Consider the following 25398-nt stretch of genomic DNA (forward strand, 5'->3'; position numbering starts at 1 on the left):
CTAACTTTTCTTGCCTTGAATTTTTGATTCATGAGATTCAAATATAAATACGTTCTAGTTACATTCAGATGGCTAGAGACAACATGTGTGAAGGCTTAGAATATGCAATAAAATTTTAATTTTCATACAGTTTTGGCTGTTCAGAATAAATGTGACCAGATCTGTAGGCACAACTATTCATATGAATGGAATATTAGCATCGCTGGTAGCCATAAATACCAATGGAGACACTGAGATGTATGCAGACATAATACATTGTTAAAAGCAACTTCCTCAGTGAGAGCTAGAGTACTGGGGGTTAGACAAATGTTTTGTTGTTTTTTTTATTAAAGTTGGAATTTCAGAGATTGAGAGTTTATCTCCTTTGTGTGGCATGATGTGGTTTACTTTTAAAGACCTTGGTGCCAGAAAGTCCTTGTTAATGATCTTTTGAGCCTCCTAGGTGACCCTACAGAATTTTAAAGTTCTTATTCAGTTCCAGCTCTGTTATTATATCACCTGAAAACTTACCGATATTTTACGTCAAAAATTTAATAGATGAAAAATAGTAACCTGCACTAAAACATTTGATGAAGTTTTGTTTTTTAAAAATATTTATTTATTTGAGAGAAAGAGAGAGAGAGAGTGCATGAGCAGGGGGAGGGGCAGAGGGAGAAGCCCACTCCTGGCTGAACAGGGAGCCCAACACAGAGCTCCATCCCAGTAGCCCAGGATTAAAACCTGAGCAGAAGGCAGATGCTTAACTGACTGAGCCACCCAGGTGCCCCAATTTGATAAAGTTTACTTGAACAATCTGAAATGACAACTAGGTGATATTCATAAACTATAATGCTGAATAGATGAATCAATGTATTATAGGCCTATAAATTATGGGAATGATTGCGATTTCCCATAATTTCATTTCCCTTTTTTATGTTTTTTTAAAGTAATCTCTATGCCCAACACGAGGCTCGAACTCATGACCCTGAGATCAAGTAGCATGCTCTACTGACTGAGCCAGCTAAGTTAGGCACCCCCAAAGAATCTTTAATAATAATGTTCATTTTAGCAAGGTTATATAATATATAAAGGCCTTAGATTTCATTAGTTTAATAAAAATTACTTCTGTATCTTACATATTACCCTTAAATGCATTATTTAGGTAATAGTTTAGCATCAAATAATTAAGGAGACTTTTTTTATTAGAAAATGTTGATTGGAATACCTTATTCAGCAGTGTTTTTGCCTTTGACTGTAATGTTTTTTAATTTTGAAATGGAAAACTGACAGTATTTTTCCATTTTAATTTTATCATAGCCCCGTGCTGATCCCATTCCGATATGTAGCTTCTGTTTGGGGACTAAGGAATCAAATCGTGAAAAGAAACCAGAAGAACTCCTCTCTTGTGCAGATTGTGGCAGTAGCGGTAAGTTGGTATTGTTTTGTATGTCTGTACAGTGCCTCTTCTATAGCTATGTTATTTATATCTCTATCACACTTGCATTTGTTTTTTAAAGCAATTATTTGGTTATAGCATAGGTTGTAAATTTTAAAAGTAAGTGCAGGTAGAGGGAAGAAAGGTAAGTATATTAGCAGTGACAAAGATATTATATATGTTTGTATAACACTATATATTAATATTTATAATTAAGCTTTGATTTCATACCAGCATTAGTAATTCACTAGGGAGTGTTTTATATTGCAGGTAAATTCAGTATAATGAATTCTAAGTTTTTAAGCTGAATACAACTAGAACACTTGTTTTCTATAACCCTCAGTCTCAGTTTATGAGACACTGGAGTTGGAAGATGTAGTGTTTCAGGTCATGACGCCTACTGGTGAAATCTAGTATTACAACCCAGCTCTGTGTGAGTAAATGAAAGGGGCAGTATCCTGGAGAACTGCAATGACAGAATCAAGAAATCATTAGGCATGAAAAAAACTCAAACCGCCTATAGTAAGATAGCAAAAGAGTGGTCAAATAGAAAGTGACGTTGAAATCAAGGAATGGGTAGGTGGGGACACGGGACTGACCGTTGGCAAATTGCAATATTATTCAAAATACTGTCAAGGTACTGATACCCCTGCCTTTTTCTCAATCTAAGATTTTAAGACCAGCCTTTAAAATGGAAAATAAAAATAAAATAAAATAAAATGGAAAATAAAAGTCAAATTGTGCTTACATGGAAAGACTTTGTCTTACCAAGCCAGTCTTCCTTTTAGCTGATCGTGTGCTATAGTTAGTTGCCTAGGTTATGTATATGTATGTTATACTTATATAAAATTTTTTTCTTTATTTAAGGGAGAGATAGAGAACGTGAGCAGGGGGAAGGGCAGAGGGAGAGGTAGATGAGCAAAGTGTATATATACACACACACATACACACACACACACATATACACCCTCAACAGATTGAATAGTAGTTAATTGGACTTTTAAAATATAATCTCTTTGTGTTAATCTTTACATTTTCTTCTCTCAGCCTACTGAAACTTTTCCCCAGTGTTATTTTAACATTCACAACCAAGTATTTCTTTAATTATGGGTATCTTTAAAAACAAAAACAAACCTGCAAAATACCATATAGCATACTATCGTTCAGGAAGTCAGTATAGTGTAGTGGTTAAGAAAAACTCAAGAGCCAGCCATAGCCCAGTTCCTTTGCCTGGAGTTAATTACTTAACTATTTTGTGCCTTGATTTCCTCACTAGAAAATTAGATGCTGGTAGCACCTACCTCTTGGATTTTGTGGGCGTAATAGCCTAGGACAGGGTCTACAACACTATGGCAAGTGTGCTATAAACGTCAGCCATTGTCATTATTTGGCGTGTTGGATATTGTCCTTGATTGCCGCAGGTAATTCCAAAGCTTATCATCATTTTTGACAGCCACTTGATGGTTGGCTAGAGGAAATGTTTCATACTGAGGAATGCCAGTGTTATGTAATGATTCTTCCTCCTCTTAAAAAGATTTAACTGGATGAGCTCTGTGTGGTTCTGCAGCTTTCAGGACCCGGCTAGGAGAGGAGAGCCTTGGAAATAAGACATTTCAAACTCTGCCTGAGAAATGGATTCTGACACTCTTTTTGATGGGCTTTACAGATTCATTAAAATTCTTTACCTGCCCATGGTATCATGGATAGTGACAAAAGGGCATGGAAACATTATCTGTATGTTCAGTTTAATAAATTTCAACCCTACAATCTCTCTGTTTCATCCTGGTGAGGTAGCCTCTCACTCATCAGTTCTGACTCTGGAGTTATCTTTTGGGTTTTCTCACGAGGCTCACTCTGAATGAATTATTCTTTTGTTTAACTGCCTGATCAGTTTAGCTGTGTTCACTTGTCTAGGGTTTACCCTTTGTGATTTTTAAGGTAATACTTTAGAAACTACCTTCACTGCCTTATTTATTTATTTATTTATTTATTTATTTATTTATTTATTTATTTATTTATTTATTTATTTATTTTTGAGTATCTATGTGTCTGGGCTCCCAGACAGATTAACAATGCTCTTAAATGTGGGAAGAAAAGTTCCCTTCATATATTTCCTTACCTCTGCTGATACACTTACTTGAGTTGATAAGGAATTTGAGATCATTATCTACTAGATCATAACTCCAAGGCCTCCTTCACAAGATATAAAGGTGTAATTCTAAACAGGTAGATCTTAGATTTTCTGATGTAATCAATCTCCCTTCGTCTTTCCCAAATTGAAAACCTGCCAAAGGAGAGGTTTGATTTCCTTTATACTTTGAGGTCACCGAAATTTTTTTTCCCTCAAGTTTCTTACTTTACCAGGGTATGTAGGTATAATGTTATGTTTTCTCTTTTAACAAATGGAGAAGAATGCACTAAGGATACTGTGTTGGAAGGCTTATATAGCTAGAGTCATTTTGTGAGCCAGTCCCCCCTCTCCTCCCTCCTTTCAGGTTGAAAAACGCTGAGGCTTTGGAGTCAAGGTATGGGTCATGACAGAAATTCAATCCCTGAGGGCATCATGTCCCTTTGTTTAGGGTAGAGGATGGCTAAGAGAACTTCTCTGGACTCCACCTTGGGATCTGGCTCAGTGTCGAGGTTCATTTAATACTCTCTTGAATATACAGTGCCAATCTGGATTTAGCTACTTTAGTCAAGAAAAAAAACATTGTTCCTGTCTCAGGAAGATGCATTGTAGACATTCAGTTCATCTGGTAGATCAGAGGAGCAGACCCCGCTTTGTACTACTCTTTAAATAGAAGAATGAAAGTAAAATATAGTTGTTCTTTGGAGAGCTTGGGAGGGAATTCTTGTAGTTATGATGTTCCATTGTGACACTTGATGATTATTGAGCAAAGGTAATAAAATAGGGTGGCATGGCTCAATAGTACCTTCTGATAATGGTGGAAGCCCCATTGGCATGGTCCAGTCCAGTTTCTATAGTGAGAATTACAGAATGGGTCGTACCCCTAGTTGCCCTATGGAAATGGCCACTATCTCACACTCAGAAGAGTCCATTGGTTCTAAGATTGAATTGAAACGGTTTGTAATGATCAAAGGACTCCCTAATGTAAAATGTTTATGTGAAAAAAATACCCGTAGCCGTATAAAACCAGAAAAAGGAAATATAGATGGCAACCCATAAGGAGGATCATTCTTAAATGTGTTTCCCATATGTGCCTGTTGATTTCTAGTCGCCTGTGTCTGAAGTACCATTTGTATGATGTCACACTTAGACTCTGCTTAGATTTCATAGATGTGAGTAATAAATGTTTCCTTCTCCTTACATCATAAAGTAAGCCAATTAGAAATGTCTCTATTTTTAAGGTGGCTCAGTGCTACAAATGGGCAGTATTTTCTTTTAACTATGTTTTTCCTGCTGAAAGTTCCTTTGAAAAAATAATTCAAGTTTGCAGGTAGTAAAAATATGAGGTGAGGTGCAGAGTGCACAGCCTCAAATACAGTTTTCCAGGCTTCTGCTTACTGGCTGTGTAACTGCAGTTTTCATATCTATAAAATGTGAATGCAGATGCTATATCCACATCCCTGCATCCGTAGGGTAGTCATGAGCATCCAGTGATATGAAGATCATCAGGAACTATAAAACAGATGTGAAGGATTATTCATTCTAACCACTAATAACGACTGTGGGAATCATCAGATAGTCATATTTAGGTCTTTGGGAATGTTGGGCCTAGGAAGTGATTTTACTTGACTTTCATGGATCAGCCTACTTTGAAATTAACACTGTTATATTCTCTTTGCCTCATTAAGACCAAATTATCTTTAATTAGCTTCACATAAGTATTAGATATTATACCAAATGAAATTTTGTGTCTGCTGCTCAGATTGCTGGGTGGTTAAATCTTACTTACAGATGAGTTGTGTGCATGTGTGTTTTCAAATTAGCAAATCTAAGATAAGTGTACAGTTCAAAATTACAGCATCATTCTAAGTGGAAGCTCATTGAAACCGGGAGCAAGAGAGAGGCTGCTGTGATGCAGCTGGGAAGGTAAGAAAAAAACACCTTGTGTACAGCAAAGGGCACAGGATCTGTGGCGCCAAATCTCCGTCTGCCCTCAAGACACCTGAAGTCTCTTCTGGGTTTGTCTTTATGTGTGTAGTCAGCCTTGGACAAAACTCTGCTCTCCGATCAGCTGTGAGGTGCGGTATGCTGATGAATAAACCTAGTTAAGACATCACCTAGTGGGTTAAGGTCACTGGACAAAAGTCCTCAGAGATTTGTTGGCTGGATATCCAGGATCACATTGAGTAGACACAGATTGAATGGTTAGGTTGGGAAGGAGACCCATGACCAGAGAGAAACGTAAGGATGGAACCCAGAGAGGAGTACAGAGGTGGGAGAGGGCAGGATCGGTGAGCCCCAGCTTCCTCGAGCCCACAAGCGGAGAAGCAGGAAGCAGAAACCTGGTACCTGCCCTTTTGTTGCACTGACATCATGCAGGGCGGCAGCAAAATCCAGAGGTCAGTTTTCCGTCTGTATTAGACTCTAGTGTACATCTTTCAGGTCACACCAACCAGTCCTCAGCTCTGTTTGGTCTGTTGGAAATCTTCTGCCTTAAATGTTCATTTCCTTTGGCTTTTCTGATACTGTGTTGTCTTCTGTCACCACTTCCTTTCACACGTCTCTTGTTAGCTCCTTTGTCTCTATCCATCCCCGAACGTTTCTTCAGGCTTCTGTCCTTCGCACCCTCTAGGTATCTCAGAATTAAGTATCCTTGCAGGATCCCTGCCACCCCAAAGCAACAAACATGACAGCAACAACAGAAATCTGAGCAAACTAACCTCGTACTTCTTAGGGATCTCCTGTTGCAGCCAACAGCACATGACTGGCCACTCACGATGGCCACAAGCCATCCTCTGTCCTCTTCTCTCACACCAAGGAATCACCAAAAGTATCTTGATTGTATGTTCTCATGTATATCCCACATTCTCTATATCCACACACTCCCACCAGACCCCCTCAGGTCTCCTATTGTAATAACCTAAATCTAATCCCCTACCCCCCACCCCTCATCCATTTTTCCATGCTGCAGGCTAAGTGAAATCTATTCACAGATTTAGTTGAGTGGCTACCAATTGCCCTTAGGAAAAATTCAAATTCTTTACTATAGCCTCCAGACCCTCTCTTGGTTAGCCCTCTTCTGCATCACTTCCCCCTCATATTGTGCATAGTAGTTCTACTGAACCCTTCCTCTGTGAGTGTGCCATGTTCCCCTTTTCCCCAGCACTTGCTACCTCTTCCATCTTGCACCTCCACTGGCCCCATCTAATCCCACTCATCCTATGGGTTTCTTCTTGAGGGAGCACTTCCTCTAACCTCCTGCTAGATTTGCCCATATCTCTGAGCCATCTATTATCACACGTTAGTTCTAATTCTGATTTAATGTGTCTCTTTCCTGCTAGAGACTATGTGATCTAAAATGTCTGTCCTTTTTCCTTATTGTATCTCAGATGGATAGATGGTTGGTCAGATAGCCAGTCCAAGGGACCCAGTGTTAGAGTGTTCATTAGTTTTCCCTTGCTGCTGTAAATGACCACAAAGTTGTTGACAGAACTCACTTCCTCTGTTTGTAGGACCAAGCCCTCCATTATCTATCTTTTTCTTTCTTTCTTTTTTTCTTTTCTTTCTTTTTTTCTTCTTTCTTCTTCTTATTTCTCTTCTTTCTTCGTCTTCTGGCTTGGAACGGGGGGTGCTTTCGGAGGGTTTTCTTGTCTTTCGGGTTCGGGGTGGTTTTGTGCTTGTCGTGCTTTTTCTTCTTCGTGTCTTTCTTGGTTTCTTTCTTTTCTTTTCTTTTCTTTTTTCTTTTTCTTCCTTTCTTTCTCTTTCTTTTTCTTTCTTCCTCCTTCCCTCACTCCCTCCTACCCTCCCCTTCCTTCCCCTTCCTTCTTCTTTTCTTTAAACAAATACTTGTATATATTTCAGAAGTCATCTTATAAAGATGGCAAAGGGGGCAGCCCAGGTGGCTCAGTGGTTTAGCGCTGCCTTCAGCCCAGGGTGTGATCCTGGAGACCTGGGATCAAGTCCCACATCGGGCTCTCTGCATGGGGCCGACTTCTCCCTCTGCCTGCGCCTCTGTCTCTGTCTCTCATGAATAAAATCTTAAAAAAAAAAAGATGGCAAAGTTATTTTCCAAGATAATATTTCCTGATATTTGAAAAAATATCACACAAGATAGAGAAAATAGAATCTAATCTAGTAGAAATAAATTTAAAAATGTCCAAAGAATTTGCCTCTCTTGCTCTTCAGGGATCCAGTCTGGATTTCTTCTCTGATTCCACTATGAATGTGCTTTCTCAACTCAGGATCAGTAACCGGAAGCTTTCTGTATTATCTCTTCACCCCCTATACATTTGGGAATCTCTTTTACCATGAAGCTAATGTGAATATTATTTATATTATGTATTTTTATATATTATATATATATTTAATTCCATATGGTTAATGTATGGTGTTATATTAGTTTCAGGTATATGATATAGTGATTCAACAACTCTAAATATTACTCAGTGCTCTATCAAGAGAAATGTACTCTTAATCCCCTTCACCTATTTCACCCATCCCCTACTCCCCTCCCCTCTGGTGACATATGTTTGTTCTCTATATAGTAAAGTCTGTTTTTTGGTTTGACTGTCTTTTTTTTCTTTGTTTATTTTGTTTCCTAAATTCCACGTATGAATGAAATCATATGGTATTTATTTGTCTTCCTCTGATAGACTTATTTTGCTTAGCATTATACTCTTAGATCCATCCATGTTGTTGCAAATGGCAAGATTTCATTCTTTTTTATTGATGAATAATACTCTGCTATACACACACACATACACCACATCTTTATCTATTCATCTATCAATGGGCACTTGGGCTGCTTCCATGATTTGGCTGTTATAAATAATACTCCTATAAACATCAGGATGCATATATCCTTTTGAATTAGTGATTTTGATTCTTTGGGTTGATACCCAGTAGTGCAGTTACTGCATTATATGGTAATTCTATTTTTAATTTTTTGAGGAACCTCCATACTGTTTTCCACCAGTTTGCATTCCTGCCAACAGTATACGAGGGCTCCTTTTTCTCCACATCTTCACTAACACTTGTTGTTTCTTATTTTAGCCATTCTGACAGGTATGAGGTGATATTGTATTGTATTTTAATCTGTATTTCCCTGATAAGTGATGATGAGCATCTTTTCATGTATCTCCTAGCCATCTGTATGTCTTCTTTGGAGAAATGTCTGTTCATACCTTCTGCCCATTTTGTAATTGGATAATTTGGTTTTTCAGTGTTGAGTTTTATAAGTTCTTTATATATCTTGGATACTAATGCTTTATCTGATACGTCATTTGCAAATATCTTCTCCCATTCAGTAGCCTGTTTTTAGTTCTGTGTATTGTTTCCTTTGCTATGCAGAAGCTTTTTAATTTTCATGTAGTCCCAATGGTTTAATTTTGCTTTCATTTCCCTTGCCTCAGGAGACATATCCGGAAAAAAAGTTGCTACAGCCATTGAAGAGAAGTTACTTCCTGTGCTTTCTTATAGGATTTTTATGGTTGCAGGCCTCATATTTAGGTCCTTAATCCATTTTGAGTTTGTTTTGTCAGTGGTATAAGAAAGTGGACCAGCTTCAGTCTTTTGCGGGGAGCCGTCCAATTTTCCCACCACCATTTGTTGAAGAGACTAGACTGTCTTTTTCCCATTGCATATTCTTGCCTTGTTTGTCAGTGGTTAATTGGCCATATAATTGTGTGTTTGTTTCTGGGCTTCTTATTCTGTTCCATTGATCTATGTGTCTATTTTTGTGCCAGTTCCATAATGTTTTGATTACTGCAGCTTTGTATATAACTTGAAATCTGAATGTGATACCTCCAGGTTTGTTTTTCTTCTTCAAGATCGCTTTGGTCTTTCAGGATCTTTAGTGGTTCTATACAAAGTTTAGGATTGTTTGGTCTAGTTCTAGGAAAAATGCTACTGGTATTTTGATAGGAATTGCATTAAATTTGTAGATGGCTTTGGGTTGTATAGACATTTTGACAATATATATTCTTCCAATCCACGAATCCACGAACATTGAATGTCTTCCTGTTTCTTTGCATCATCTTGAATTTCTCTCAATGTTTTATACTTTTCAGAATGTGGGTCTTTCACTTCTTTGGTTAAGTTTATTCCTAAGTATTTTTTATTAATTTTGGTGCAATTGTAAATGGGATTTTCTTAATTTCTCTTTCTGCTGCTTCATTATTGGCCTATAGAAATGCAACAGAGTTCTGTAGATTGATTTTTATATATATTGACTTTACTGAATTCATTTGTTAGTGCTAGTAGTTTATGGTGGTGGTGTCTTTGGGTGTTCGATGCAGTCTATCATGTCTTCTGCAAGTAGTGAAAGTTTTAGTTTTTCCTTACCAGTGTAGCTGCCTTTTATTATTTTCTTGTCTGATTGCCATGGCTAGGATTTCCAGTATTCTTTGGAATAAAAATGGTAAGAGCAGACATTCATGTCTTATTCCTGATTTTAGGGATAAAGCTCTCAGCTTTTGTTTTTGTTTAAGATTTTACTTATTTATTTTTTAAGCAAAATCTCTACCCAACATGGGGCTCATGACCCTGTGACCAAGAGTCATCAGTTGAGCCACCCAGGCATCCTGAAAGCTCTCAGTTTTTCACCATTGAGTATGATGTTGGCTGTGCCATGATCCCCATTTTCTTGCTGGATGTTAGGTGAATGGCATTCCTAGCTTCCAAAGGCCACCCATATTTTTTGGCTGCTTGTCTCCCCATTCTTCTGTCTTCAAAGCTATCAAAGCTGGGTGGAATCTTTCATGTCCTTCCTTTTTCATCTCATTTTACTAACCCATCTGGAAAAGATTGTCTGCTTTTAAGTACTCATGATTAGATTGGGCCTACCCAGATAACCGAGGATAATTTCGTCCTCTTAAGCCCTGTGCTCTTAGACATACCTGCCAAGTCCCCTTTACCATGTCAGGTAATATAGGTACAGGATACAAAGGATTGTGGCATAGACATTGTTCTATCTACTACAGAACCCATGTTTTTTTTTTCTCCCACAGTACTTCCTCCAAAAATTATTTCTACTGGTTTGTGGTTTCATTGGTACTTGTTAAATTTTAAACAATATTCCTTTGGTTTTGCTGGATAAAACTACTTAAAGTGACTAGTGCTTCATATGTGTTTGTAATAAGAATGAATGAGTGAATAAATACATATTATGCTCTCACATCTGATAAACTACACATCACAAAAGTAAAACAAACTCTAAAAAGACAAACCATTATGAATTGTGTCAGCAGAGAGATCCTACATTTTAGAGGGAATTGTTGAGTTTATGGAATGGTTAAATGAGAGATAAGGAATTTTATTAGTAGTACCATTTTTATCCTTTATCTAATTAGTAAAATTGTGTAGTGGTATATCAAGACTCAGTCTTTTGTGTTATTTAAAGTGGTCATAAGAAAATAAAATGGAAATGGTTCTTCATCCCTCAGCTTCCTTTACAGAATTATAGAAATTTAGAGCTGGAAGGGATCTATGGCCAATTCTCTTGAGTTAAATAAAGGTAAGATTGCTGCTTAACGGAAAGATAGGCTGAAGATTTTAGAATTTGATAGGGTAGCTTAAATGGTTGTTTTGAGATATAATACTGCTTAAAGTGAGAAAAAGCAATAAGAGGAAGACTATTCCTTGCTCTTGATTGACAGTGGCTGAAATCCATTAATTTTCAAAATGTGTTATTATTAAAAAGTATTTTCATAGGATCTCTGTGAGAATAAATAGTAAACTATATAATAAGATGTGAATTACCCTAGTTACTAAATATTAAGCTACAAAGTACAAAAGCAGATTTAAACGTAGAGAAAAATGTAGTGCATGAAATTGAGGTCATATGTGCCAGTGATGTATGACTTACAGGAAGTAATAAAAAGGGGGAAAAAGAGAAGTAAATGGTATACTTTTAAGCTGATGGGACCTATTTTAAGGGTGGAATTTAAATTGCTGTTCTTTAAAATTTGAGTTCTTACCCCCATAACTATATAAAGGGGGGGGGTGGAAATCCGTGATCAAAGTAGATCTCTCTGCTCCCCCTTCAGAGTATACTTTTTAAAGTAGACAAGCAAGCTGTCTTTGTTTGCTATTCCTAAGCAGAAAGAGGTGATTGATACCATTTTTATATATTTCAACTTCCTCCCTCTGTACTTCTCATTTGAATGAGAGGAGCCCTTATAAAAGAATGGTGTCATAGGTTAAATGGATCTGCCTGGGTGTCTCTACAGCCCGAGGTTGTAATCCTATGACAACATTTTATTTGTTCAACATCTTAAATACAGATGTTTGGATCTTTTTTTTTAACTCAGGAATAGTATGCTTTATTAACGGTATTGATGATTGATTTTGAATGTTTTTACTTCAAAAAGCCAAATCTCCTAGTGGGTGGAATTTTATGAAGCACCTGTTAAGCTTTAGGGAGGAGGACCTTTTTGGCAGCAATCCAAAATACATATTTAAACAATGAGCCTGCCAAAGTCAGGAAATTATAAAACAGTTTTGAAATTGCAGAATCTGCTTTTTTTATTACCCTCAGGTTTCTTTTGCAGCTTGGTTATAAGTTCTTTCACATGGGATTTACTAATGTTCTTACTATTTTAAGGCCAGATTTAGAAAAATAAAATGAAGTTTAGAAACCTCAGGTTTGTGTGATAAAAGACCATCCCATTTTAAACTGAACTGTCTTCCAAAGAGTCTAGGCTCACAGTCTCTAAACCTTTAGGAGGAATCTCTGACTCAGTATGGCCCAGGTAGTTTTGTTGAATGGTGTTGTTCCCCCCGCCCCCCCTCCCCCCGGTTCCCAGTTTTCTTCCTTGATGTGAGTGAAGCTAGATGAAAAAATGTGCTCAAAACAGTGTGAAAAAAGTTGAATACTCAGAAAAATGGGGGAAACCTGCCAAGGGTATGCTTCTTGGATCATTATGGCAACTTCTTAACTCCCAAATCCAAATTTCTGCTCCTACTTTTAGAATTTAAATTCAGGGACCCAGGGGCAAAATGGCAATGGTATCTTCTCTGTATATCTCAGCAATGGCATATTCTCTGTGTAATAATGGGTTTTTTTTTTTTTTTGCATTTGTAATTGTATCGTTAAGCAGCCCTTTTTTTTTTTTTTTTTGTTAGCTGTCGTTTTAAGTTTTATGATTTCATTACATAGAGCAGGATTTATTTGGACTTTAATACTCTTCTCACAGTCCAGTAAACCAGCAAATTTTGGGTAAATGGTGGTTGATGAGGAGGCCAGGCCAGCAGCTGAACCGAAGGCACAGGGATGAGAACATGCTTGGAACATACGTTATCTTCAAGTTCTCCAAGCCTTGTGGTGGGAACTGGTATAAATTTCCCAAATTTCTCTTAGGGAAACATCTGTATAGTCACTCAGTTACATGTGGGGGTGGGGTGGGGGAGGTAGAAAGGGAAGTATAATTTGAATTTTTTTATCTTTTTGCATTTTCAAGTTCTTGAGGTCTTTAATGGACATTGTTGCTATCTATCAAACATGAGGGAATGAGAGTTTCAAAACCCTAAACACCATTCCCATAAAGCAATTTGCTTTTTATTCTTATAGGACACCCATCCTGTCTGAAATTTTGTCCTGAATTAACAACAAATGTAAAGGCCTTAAGGTGGCAGTGCATCGAATGCAAGACCTGCAGTGCATGTAGAATCCAAGGCAAAAATGCAGTAAGTATGGCTCTCCATAATCCATCAGGTAAATTGCTGGTTTTCAGTGTTAAGGTTTTTCATTTTTGTAGACTGGTGCTCTTTTCCTTTTAAAGATTTAAATACATCTGATGTCAAATTTCAACACAGATCGTTCTGCCCCTTCATTATATTTTATTATTATTAATCAGATAATAGAAGAATTTGTGGCCTTTTACAGCTGGTTTCAGGTTCAGTTACTCTCTAATATGTTATCTTACAGGATAATATGCTTTTTTGTGACTCCTGTGACAGAGGATTCCATATGGAGTGCTGTGACCCCCCACTTTCCAGAATGCCAAAAGGTGAACTTTTAAACCATAGTAAAAATCTGTTTTATTACATACTCATTAGCCTTGTCCTGCTCAGAGGTATACAGGTTCCGTAAGCATTTATTCATCCCTCCCACCTTCCTTATACTTGTGGGTTTGGCATAGGTTGTAAACAGAGGAGTGTAAAAGCATTTAGTTTGCGGGTAGTGTATATAATAAAGACTCAGATAATTCCGGCACGGGGGGGTGGGGAGGGTGGGGAGAAGAGTGTTCCTGTCCCAAAACCATTTCCTTATTGGAATAAGTTTAGATTAGGTAGGTCTGAAGTTTAGAACATTCTCCATATTATTCAGTACCGTGTTCAGAAGTGAGAACTTACCTAGTTTTGTATGATAGTTGTAATGATGTCTCCAAAGTCCTACTACAGGAGCCATCTAACTTTTCTTAGCCATTAGTTGATAATTTGAACTTGAGCATCTGAAGTATTTTACATGAATATATTCATATGGCATATGGATTTTTGTCTCTATTGTGTAAGTAAGGCTAGCTTGGCCTCTTTTTCTTCACTTTATAATCCATTCAACATTAAAAATAACTGCCTCTCTATAAAATTTATTTATTTTTTATTGTGAAAGTTTTAGTAAATATAGATTGACAAAAAGGAATAAGAATGATCAGTTAGAAATTCCTTCCCAGCTCTCTATACACCTTTTTTAAAAAAGGACTTGGAACATTCTATACATGTTTTTGTAATCTTATGTTTTTTCCATCTTTATGAGATTCTAACAACCCCACATCATTAAATCTTCTCCTGAACACAGTTTTTAACGAGTGCAAAGAACTCCAGAGTATAGAGCAGGGGTTACAAACCTGATGACTATGTACCTCAGTTAGGCATTGTTGGTACTACATATATTTTTAAGACTTCTAAATGTATGACAGGCGAGCTGGTACAACATTTTTATAATTTTTAATTTGCATCCTTTAGGTGGAGGATCCATGTTCAAACTTGTCCCAATTATCACTCCTCCCTCTTGTCTTGAATTCCAGCTTGCTTCAGTCATATGTATTATTGCTGGGTGGCTTCTGAATATATTTGATTTTGCAACCCCATGTATAAACAAACCCTAACTTACCTAACCAAGTCCCTATGGTGGACATTACAAATGTTTTCAATTTTTTCCATCCACAATTATTTCCTTAAGATAAATGCCTAGGGGAGGAATTGCTGGATCAAAGGCTATGTACATGAAAGGTTGTATCAGTTTTCAGACCGACCACCAGTGTGTGAGAATACCTGTTTCCCTGTATTATGACCAACACTCACCATTACTATATTTCATTGAGTCTAAGACACATTAAAAAAAAATCAGATACTGTTTATAATCAATAGTGTCAGAATCGATGAAATACAGTGCTCTTATTTAAATGTGTACCAATTTGATAATAGAGAAAAAAGATGTCTGATCATTTTTTTCTTTAAGCGGTGAGATTGTGAACGTATTTTGTGTTTGATTATTGGCTGTTCGTATATCATCTTTGTAAAATGCTTGGTTTTACCCATTAATCATTTTTCTCTTGATGTTTTCACCTTTTTCTTACTGATTTGTAGAAGCTTTTTATATTTTTATGTAGTCCAATCCATGAATCTTTGTCTTTATGGCTTCAGTCTTAAATGTCAGTCATGCTAAAATTAAATAAATATCCACATATTTTTCCTGGTACTTTTAACATTTAATTTTGTCATAATATTCATCTGCCCAGAATTTATTTTTATAAAGGATAGGAAGTAATTCTTTTCCTTCCATATAGATGGCTGTTTGTTCTATCACCACTTCACTGAGTCATTTCATCCTTTCCCCACTGACTTGAAATACGACCTTTTGATATGCTAAACTTTTCTATAGGCTTCAGTTTTTTGATCTAAAAATTCTTGTCCAGTGACTTATTTCCCTATGCCAGATGTATAGTTTTAATTATTGCAGCTCCAGAGTACTTAAAAATTCTGTTTTAAATCATAAATTATATTTTATACTGATTTTTTTGTTGTTGTTTTTTGTTTTTTAGTGTGGAAGATTTCCAGAAAGAAATAAAACAAAAAAAATTTTTACCAGAAATTCCAAAAACTATTGGCTTGAATATGTCTCCCTCTAATCGAAAGATATATAATATCTGACAGGATTGGGTTTTCCTGTGTGTTTATGTGGTGGAGGGAGGTTTGGTGACATGTTGGGAAAAGCTTCTAGGAAGGGTTCGGGATAGGGGCACCCTCTGCTCTCACCACTGTGACCCTGGAGGGGAAACTGATCTTTAACGAGGGCTTCCTGAGGAGGATGACACAAGGGAATGACCTACCTTCTGGAATGAAAGTTCTACATACAGGCATCCTTGGGCAGCTTGTTTCAGCTGCAGTTTATATATAATATCTTCTCCTAAAATGAAACATTAAAATATTTTTCTCATATATATATTAATTCAGGGATGTGGATTTGCCAAGTCTGCAGACCAAAGAAAAAGGGAAGAAAACTACTTCATGAGAAAGCTGCACAAATAAAACGACGATATGCAAAACCCATTGGACGACCGAAAAATAAATTAAAGCAACGATTGTTGTAGGTTGAGATCTTATCAAAAGAAATCTTTTATGTTCTGCTTTAAAATATAGGCGATTGTAACCCCCTTAGATTCCATTAACTTTTTAGCATCATTCTACAAACTCGGGATGAGGAATAGTTTTCCTTTTATATAAGCTGTGGAAATTTTTTGAAAATAACATTTTTAATTACAATTGGCATTTGGGGATCTTCTGTTGGCAGTATCTGTGATGCTAAGTGACATTTTTCAAGCAGCAGGATGGAAGCAGAATGTAAGAATTGGAAACAATCATTCTGCTTACTTTATTACTGGCTGAGCATTAGAAGAGCTTAATTATATAAATATTTTTATGGAGATTTTAAAACAAGAGAGGGATTTGTTCACATCTATAAGTGAATCTCCTGTCACTCCGGATAGCATTTTAGAAAAAAATACTTCTCTTTTCTGGTGCTAATTTAGTGTTACAGCATCTAAGATCCCTTTTATGAAATAGGAGCTTCTGAGAAACATGTAAATGACTGTCCCATGTTTGCACACAAAGAGTTAGAACCATTCGGTATATGCACATGTGTGCAGACATACATATGAAATGATATATTCGCAGTTGCCTGCACATCTGCTGTGATAACCTTATTTCTACCAACCTGTTGCCATTAAAGCCCAGTAGAACATTTAGCAAGAATTAGAAGTAGAGAATGGATAAGGGGAGAAATGGATGTGTAGGGTTGATGATCTACATGAAATAAGGAGTTGAATACCTAAAGTAGTTCTATCAGTAAGACCATCTTAGTTCTATCAATAAAAGCATCATCTGTTTCTTGAAGCTTAGGGTCATTGTGCTGTAGAAATGAATAGATGCTCTGCACACACTATGAACAAACACCAGGTCTTCCTTACTTTGCTACACTTATCCCTAATTTTATCTGAAGCAATTCACTACCTTACCTGCTCTCAGAAAAACCATCTTCTCCTGCACCTTTGTCTTCCAAAGTAGAAATAGAAAATGCATGTTCCTTCATAGTGGTTTTTTTTTTTTTTTTTTATGAAAGCCCTTTAACTGGTGGACATTTTTAAATGGAATCTTTGTTAATTTCTCGAGGCAAACATGAAACATTTATGAATAAAATCTTTCATATTAGCATCATTTGAAGTAGAAATTATATGTTTTTGCATTCATCCTGTGTAAGCATTGTTCTCAAAATGGGACTGTATCCTCGGGGCCCAATTAAAAAAACCAAATTAGGATATAAACTTTCTAAACAAAGGACACAGCTGAAAATTGCATCTGGCACCAGTCCTAACTTTTTGTTTGTCCAAAATTGTCCTTTGAGCTTAGGAATTTTTAAGACAGTCTAGGGAGCTTTCCTTTTTACATGCTTTATAAGCATCTTATCCTTTCTGGGCAATCGATTCCAGATACAGTCCAAATGCAGCATTCTAATGTGAAACATTTTAGCTCGGATGATTGTTTATTGGTAACCCTCACTGTGACACCAGAAATCTCCAGTGTTCACCTGATTTGGCTGTATCCGTGGTGTCAGCCAAGGCTCCTGGCAGCAGAGCTGCCTCACATGAGCCCAGTAGCTCACCCAGCTGATCCACACCAGAATCCACTGCAGTTGACTACTGATGCTGTTTGTTAATGTACACGATGACCACTAAAATGCGCTCTTCTATTTGTAATTAAGATATTTTGATAATAAATCTCATATCATTTTCAGGCTTCCATTTCTTCATTACGAGCCTTCAGCTAAATTGATAATTTTTAAAGTGAATTCTTGGGCCCCAGCACTGCCATAATTCACATGCAAATGTTTCTATTGAATAAAATTCTGCTGCAAGATGGGTAGCTTTCCAAGCCCTAGCCTGAGGTGAAGGCAGGCAGCTGCTGTTCCTCTAAGCAGCTGTGGTAGCGGAGGCCTCTGGTCTCTATTGACCACACAGCTGGATGGGTAGAACCAGCCTCCAATGAGCTGAAATAGTTTATAAAGATTCTGATGCCAAGTATCTGATAATGACCATGGTAAATGTGCTGCTTCTTCACCAGACTTTCCATGTCATGTCTGACCTGCTGTAGCTTTTCTTTAATCATTTCTTCAGTTTTTGCTATTGTTGTCCTTTTTTCAGCAATATTTTATGCTGTAATTAATTGTCTCCTCTACTTAGAGAGTATTATTGGCTATCTTATCATCCTAAGCATTAAACTGCTGAGAGGAAGAGGATATCTTTAATGTTTTCTTTAAAAAAAAGTATTAATTTATAGACCTACCCAAATTCTATTTATATAAATTTTCTAGTTGAGTTAAAATTGCTTCACACCAGAGATTAGATAAGCTTATTCTTTCACTTCTAGGTAATGCTTATGACTTATGTCCTTTAATACTTTTTAAAAGACCTAAGAAATCATAATTACTTGTGACCACACAGGGAGTAACATTTTTATTTAAGTATAATGAAAGCATTGCGTTGTTCTTTTAGTCTCTTCAAGAATTTCTTCCTTCTCTTGCCCTTGGGTCCATGTGGCTTCTTCCAGGCCCTCTTGGATGGGCACTGGGAGAACCATGACATGCACATGTAGTGGCTGCTACCTGTTTCAGCAGAGAAACACGTAGACAGAGGCGGGGACACACACATACACACACACACACACACACGCACGCACACTTCTTAGGGTTGCAGTTCAGCTTCTTAAGTTTAAGCACATTGAATGCATCTAGTTGCTATAAATTTGTTTTAGCTACCTTTATAATTCTATTATTAAATGCTGATACTATTCTCTAAATTTTTGCCTAGGTCTGTAACCAGTGATGAAGGATCCATGAATGCATTCACAGGAAGGGGGTCACCTGGTAGGGGTCAAAAGACTAAAGTCTGTACCACACCTTCATCTGGTCATGCTGCATCTGGGAAGGACTCAAGCAGCAGATTGGCTGTTACAGACCCCACTCGGCCTGGTGCCACCACCAAAATCACCACCACCTCCACCTACATTTCTGCCTCTACACTTAAAGTTAACAAGAAAACCAAAGGGCTCATTGATGGCCTTACTAAGTTTTTTACACCATCACCTGATGGTCGCAGATCACGAGGTGAAATAATAGACTTTTCAAAGCACTATCGTCCAAGGAAAAAGGTCTCTCAGAAACAGTCATGCACTTCTCATGTGTTGGCTACAGGTACCACACAAAAGCTAAAACCTCCACCTTCTTCACTTCCACCCCCAACCCCCATCTCTGGTCAGAGCCCCAGTTCACAAAAGTCCAGCACTTCCACTTCTTCTACCTCTCCCCAGAGTTCTTCTAGCCAGTCCAGTGTGCCCTCTTTTAGCAGTCTTACTAAGAACAGCCAGCTGAAGGCACTCTTTGATGGACTTTCTCATATCTATACCACTCAGGGACAGTCTCGGAAAAAGGGACACCCAAGTTATGCACCACCCAAACGTATGCGTCGTAAAACTGAATTATCTTCCACGGCAAAATCTAGAGCCCATTTCTTTGGAAAAAGAGATATTAGGAGTAGGTTTATTGCTCACTCCTCCTCCTCTAGCTGGGGGATGGCTAGAGGACGTATTTTTAAAGCAATTGCTCACTTCAAGCGAACAACTTTCCTTAAAAAGCACAGGATGCTAGGCAGATTAAAATATAAAGTGACCCCTCAGATGGGGACCCCCTCACCAGGGAAGGGGAGCTTGACAGACGGAAGGATTAAACCTGATCAGGATGATGGTAAGCAAAAGGTCAAAGCTCCAACCAAACCTGCGTCCCGTCCCTTTCTCCCCAACCCCGAAAAAAATCAATCAGTCAATTCCTATTTGTCACATAGGTCTTAGCTATTTCTCTTGTTCTCACTTCACTTTCATACAGAAGCAGTGAAACTTTGACCTTTTCCTGATGCTGACTAAACCTCCAAAATGTTTTTTCCAACTAATACTCTCCCCCCTTTTATTATTTATTTCCATCCGTAGTGACACTAGGACCCCCCCAGATGCCTTCATAGTGTCGCTGATGGCTTTGTGGTCCCGCATGAGTAGCCACTGTCACGCTTCTGCCATGTACTTTGCCATGCCGCCTCTTCAGCCACAGCGCTGCTTGCTTGTGTGCTGTCAGTGATTCCAACAGGGGGGATCCAGCTCCTCATCTCAGCCCTCTCTGCTCCATCGCTTTCTCATGACCAAGTTCATTCTGCTTCCTTCTCAACAGAGCGCGATCTGTGATTCTGTGAAGTGTGCTTTTGGGTGTGAGTGTGTCTGTGTGTGTATTCACTGTAGGGAGAAAACTGATTTCATGATTTCATTGAACAAATTGGCCCGTTACATTTGCTACCCTTTATAAAACAAAAAAAAAAAATAAAATAAAATAAAAAAAAAAAACAAAAAAAATATGTCATTTTGACAAAGTGGTAGATTTTTTTTTTAATCTCGAAAGGGATAATGGGAATTCTATAGCTAGACATTGATATAACTTCTAATATCGGTTGAAAAATATTATTTTGCTTTGTATGGCTCTTACTTTCCCTCATTTATTTATTGAAACTATAAAAAGATGACAGTGGTAACTCAAATAAAAATTTGGGTGCAGCAGGGAAAGGGTACTGCTGGATCTTTGAGCAGTGCTTAGACATAAAAGCTTATAAAGCTTAAAAAAAATCCCTATTTGCCCACTATGCTAATTTGGTACCATTTTGGTAATATATGGTGGTTACTCAAGATTCAAGTCAGTGAATGCACTTTCTGCTGGTTTTAAATGACAGATACTGAAATCAAAATAAGCATCAAACAAGAAAGTACAGATATAAATGTGATTGGAAACAAGGATACCGTTACAGAAGAGGATTTGGATGTTTTTAAGCAGGCCCAGGAACTTTCTTGGGAGGTAAGGCCAGGATACCACATATTATAGTAATAAGGATAATATGTCATTTTTATATATGTGACTATTGATGAATTTACTGCTTTGATTTTATAAGAACCCCTCCTCAAAATCCTTTGCAGTCCTTTAACTATTATCATGATTGTTTTTGTTGACTGCAGATTCAAAAACAGTGACTTTATAGAGTTGTCTCCATGCTCAGAAGTTGGTCAGGGCTCAGCTGGTCTCACAAAATACAACTAGCAGTAGTTGAGGCAGCTTTGGAAAAATCCTTCTCCGTGTGAAGAAACAGATTTCTGATGACTTATGCTGAAATTTAGAAAATAGCAGTTTTAAATGGTTAAAAAGAACATCGCTTTTAAATTTACCAATGGTTCTTCCAACACAGATGGCCAGCCATATGAAAAATGTCTCGTAATTTTAACACTTTGGCATTGATTAAGACAATATTGTGTTGGATGATCAGTTATAATCACTTTTATTTTCATTGTCCAGTAATTTGTTTAAATGCTTCCACTTAAAATAGTAACTCTAGTTAGTTTATTGTCACCAAAACAGGGAACAGGTAAGGCTTTTGGACTTTCTGAGGACAGATTTATTATGGAGCGTGGATTTGCTATGTCAGTAGACCACATTCTGTTTCTATGGCAAACTATTCACAGATAGTCCTCTCTACTCAACGTCACTTTCTTTTTAGTGCGAGGAGGGGCTATCTGTAGGCTCTAAGGCTTTATTTTTAGTAGCAGCCACTTGGGCTAAATATTTGTGACAGTTTCTAATTTAAGGGGCTATTGGATATTTCCATTCCTCATTCTGTCCCATCAGTATACTTTGTAGTGTTTTCATTTGGCAAAAATAAATGTCAAAAATTCCCCTAGTTTTTAAAATTGGAAGTCCTTAAATATTTTCAAATTTTTAGCCTACCTCTGGCATTCATAGGTAGACTTTGATGAACAACATGCCATTATCTGAAAGGCACTGTTAAATGTGAAGCCCCTTCTTTCCAGTGCAGTAACACTGGCATTTCACTCAAGAACATTTCTTGCCTGTAGCAGTCACTCTGCTACACGCGGGCAATAACACAGTGAATCAGGCAGGCAACATTCTTAACCTCATGGAGCTTACTGCTTGGGAGACAAGATGGATAGTAAACTGCAGACTTCCCCAGTTGATGATACAAGAACAGTTGGGATCACTATTACTTCACAAGAGTGTCTAACAGCCGGGTCATCTTCTAATTTACTCAGTGTTACTGCATTGCACCAGGCCATTAAATTCAGGTCAATGGACATTTGCATGTATTTACCTTGTACTCATTTCCTGTCTTGGTAATACTGTTTCATAGGGTATTTGTTTATATATGAATCTTCTGCAAAGTTGATTGTTATTTTACAAGGCCCTCTAATGTGTTTTCAACAACATGAAAATTCCCTCATGAAGATGAATGTTCTGTCCTTGATAGGTTTTCATGTCCACTGGTGAAAGAACCAAAATATAAGTGAAGAAATCTTCTTCTAATACATATATTTTATTTCCTTCCTTTTCTTTTTCTCTGACAGAAAATAGAGTGTGAAAGTGGAGTGGAAGACTGTGGCCGGTACCCTTCTGTAATAGAATTCGGGAAATACGAAATCCAAACCTGGTATTCCTCGCCTTACCCACAGGAATATGCAAGGTAATGGAACAGCCCAGAAGGTATATAACTTGAATGTCATATATGTGAGGAAGGGGAATTCTCAGTTCTGAAGCAGGAATTAGATGGTTTTCAGGACATAAATTTTGATAGTCAAGTATAAGCGCTTCCAAAACTCTTACTTTTGCCAGCATCTTTTTATAGTAGTGTTCACTAGTCTATGTAAACTCCTTCCACTCCTTGTTGCACAGGCGTTGTAAATTTTGTCTTTGAGCTTCTAAGTCCATGCTTTCTCTCTGGTTAATTGGACAAATATTGTTTGTGTATGAAACCAAATAAGGAGAAAAAACACTGGCCATTGTAAAATATTTGGTGGTTTCTTCTCATTTCCCTGTTTATTTTCCTAATTAGGCCTGTTCGTTTTATCTCTGATTTCTGACATTTTGTTTTCAAGTTTTTTATAGAAATGTAGCAGAAGATAGAAAAATGAAAGGAAGTAGGTGGGAGTGGGTAGCCTTAAGAGACCCTTCCCCAAATCTTTACTTTTAGAGCCATTTGTGATACCTTGTTAAAAATGAAGAGAAAATAATGATCCTGGAGTTTTCTTTTGTCTTGAACTAAGATTAGCTGTGAAATTGTCTTGAACTAATATATCTAAAAATGGGTAACTTGTGAGTAGATTTCTTCCTTCAGATACATCAAGATACACTTTATTAGTATTTTCTCAAATGTTTTAGGCTACAAAGTTTTGGCCATCACAAACTTGCTTTTCTTCTGGAATAGATCATTGTCCTTTCCTCCACCATGAAGGTGTCTGGCCCATCATCTCCTGGAGGAAACAGGGAGAGTGTTTTAGAAGTTAAGTGGCAGAGTAAGATTAGTCAGGAGCCTTGGTTTCTCTTTCTAGCTTGTATCACTTGTCTGTGTCTTCTTCTTTTTTTTTTCTTTAAGATTTTATTTATTTATTAATGAGAGACACAGAGAGAGAGAGAGAGAGAGGCAGAGACACAGGTACAGGGAGGAACAGGCTCCATGCAGTGAGCCCAATGTAGAACTCGATCCTGGATCCCAGGATCATGCCCTGGGCGGAAGGGAGGTGCCAAACCGCTGAGCCACCCAGGGATCTCCTTGGCTGTGTGTTCTTGAACAATTTTTTGAAAACACTTCTGAGCTTCAGTTGGTTTAGGTAATCATAAGTCAGGTGTTCTGAGAGCTTTGAGTAAAATTTGTATATAACTCCAAGGTTCGAAATTACAATTATCTGAGTCTGTAGCTAACTCTCCCCAAAACCATCCTACCAATTTACATACCCCAAAGACTTCAAAAAGTGCTTCTAAACATTTTCTTATAATTCTAGCAATGTGTTAAAGTGTGATAGGGCACACATTAAAAATGTTATAATTTTAAAGGTTCTCAGAAAAAGTCATCACGGGGGAGAAATCTGTTTGTATAATGTTATTCAGAGTCAGTAGAATTGGTAGAAACAAGATCTTTTGATTTTTCTACATTTATTGCTTCAGATGATAGATCAGAGATAAATAAATGATAGATAGATAGATAGATAGATAGATAGATAGATAGATAGATAGATAGAATTATGATAAAACTTTAAAGTTACCTCATCCATCAATAGATGTGTTAACTAACTTCTAGGACTTCTCTGCCTTATATGTACACAGATCACTTTTGAAAATAATGAACTCACTTCCATCTGAGTAAAAGATGATTACAGTTACATCATTGACCATATATACTACTGACACTATGACATTAAATTTGAAATTTGAAAAATATTCCTGTTTACCTGACAGCAGGCCATCCTTATTGTTGATTTTTCAAGTAATGGTTCCAGGTCTGAAAATCTTTTTGTCTGTACAACATTTCTGAGGAAACAAATGATTTGTTAACCAAAAAACGGCAGCAAATATTATTATATTGAAAAATAACATAAGGTTTGTATGTTCTCTTTACTGCTGACTTTCTGTTTTTCTTTTTTTGAAAATACTATTATACAGGCTTATTATGACTTGGAGAGAATTGAACAATATTTAATAATTTTTTCCTTGAACACTATAACCAATCTGATAAATTCTTTGATTTTAAAATTTTAACAGATTACCAAAGCTTTACCTGTGTGAATTCTGTCTTAAATATATGAAAAGTAAAAATATTTTATTAAGACACTCAAAGAAATGTGGATGGTTTCATCCTCCAGCAAATGAAATTTACCGAAGGAGAGACCTTTCAGTATTTGAGGTAAGCATGTGTAAATTAAAAGACTCTGCTTTTGAGACCTAGTACTTCCAATTGTTGATCATGTACTAATTTGTTTCTAGAAGGTGCACAGTATATTTGATTTTGGCATTCAAATTTAGACTGCTCTTTAAACTATCTCCATGTTTTGGAATGTTTAACCATACTGAGCAACCATTTAGATTGATGATGAATTCCTACTTCATCACATTAACTTTTTTTGTCTTTCCCCAAATCCCTGTCTGCACCAGATATATTCACCAGTGAATTTATGATCTTCTCAGCTCTTTGTAAATTCTACTTTCTTTGGCAGGAGAAATTAGCTTTGTTCAACAGCTCCAGCCAATGTCTGGCAGGTGCTCACTCTTCCAGGGAATTGAGCAGCTGTACATATCTTCTCAATACACAGCCACCTGTGTTTCCATCCATTTCTTGGCAGGGTGGATAATCCTTTTGGTGAGACCCCAGCAGATGTTGGGACTGCCCCCCTCATCTGGGTACATGGCCACCCCTGGAGAACTCTGCTATTCACA

The 25398-nt window shown here is 37.2% G+C and overlaps 1 protein-coding gene and 1 long non-coding RNA gene across 8 annotated transcripts in view; one reads left to right on the forward strand and one right to left on the reverse strand.

Annotated features, from left to right (window-relative positions):
* The window catches only part of KAT6B (lysine acetyltransferase 6B), a 186380-nt gene that overhangs the window by 117076 nt on the left and 43906 nt on the right, over window positions 1-25398 (forward strand). For 3 of the 7 annotated variants that reach the window (XM_038534425.1, XM_038534426.1, XM_038534429.1), the window contains 8 exons: window positions 1297-1405; window positions 13111-13226; window positions 13468-13549; window positions 15996-16128; window positions 18905-19287; window positions 20861-20982; window positions 22539-22654; window positions 24727-24868. In XM_038534425.1, the coding sequence (XP_038390353.1) occupies window positions 1297-1405; window positions 13111-13226; window positions 13468-13549; window positions 15996-16128; window positions 18905-19287; window positions 20861-20982; window positions 22539-22654; window positions 24727-24868 (1203 nt within the window). Of the gene's footprint in view, window positions 1-1296; window positions 1406-13110; window positions 13227-13467; window positions 13550-15995; window positions 16129-18904; window positions 19837-20860; window positions 20983-22538; window positions 22655-24726; window positions 24869-25398 lie in introns of all 7 variants that reach the window. The other 4 variants (XM_038534424.1, XM_038534422.1, XM_038534427.1 and 1 more) reach the window with 2 other exon arrangements.
* On the reverse strand, window positions 21087-25363 carry LOC119871479. The gene is made up of 3 exons (XR_005357972.1): window positions 25127-25363; window positions 24417-24495; window positions 21087-21288 (listed from the first exon to the last, which is right to left on the reverse strand). It is a non-coding gene; the product is annotated as an uncharacterized LOC119871479 (long non-coding RNA).

The sequence above is a fragment of the Canis lupus genome, chromosome 4 (genome assembly GCF_011100685.1).
Source record: "Canis lupus familiaris isolate Mischka breed German Shepherd chromosome 4, alternate assembly UU_Cfam_GSD_1.0, whole genome shotgun sequence".
Lineage (NCBI taxonomy): Eukaryota > Metazoa > Chordata > Mammalia > Carnivora > Canidae > Canis > Canis lupus.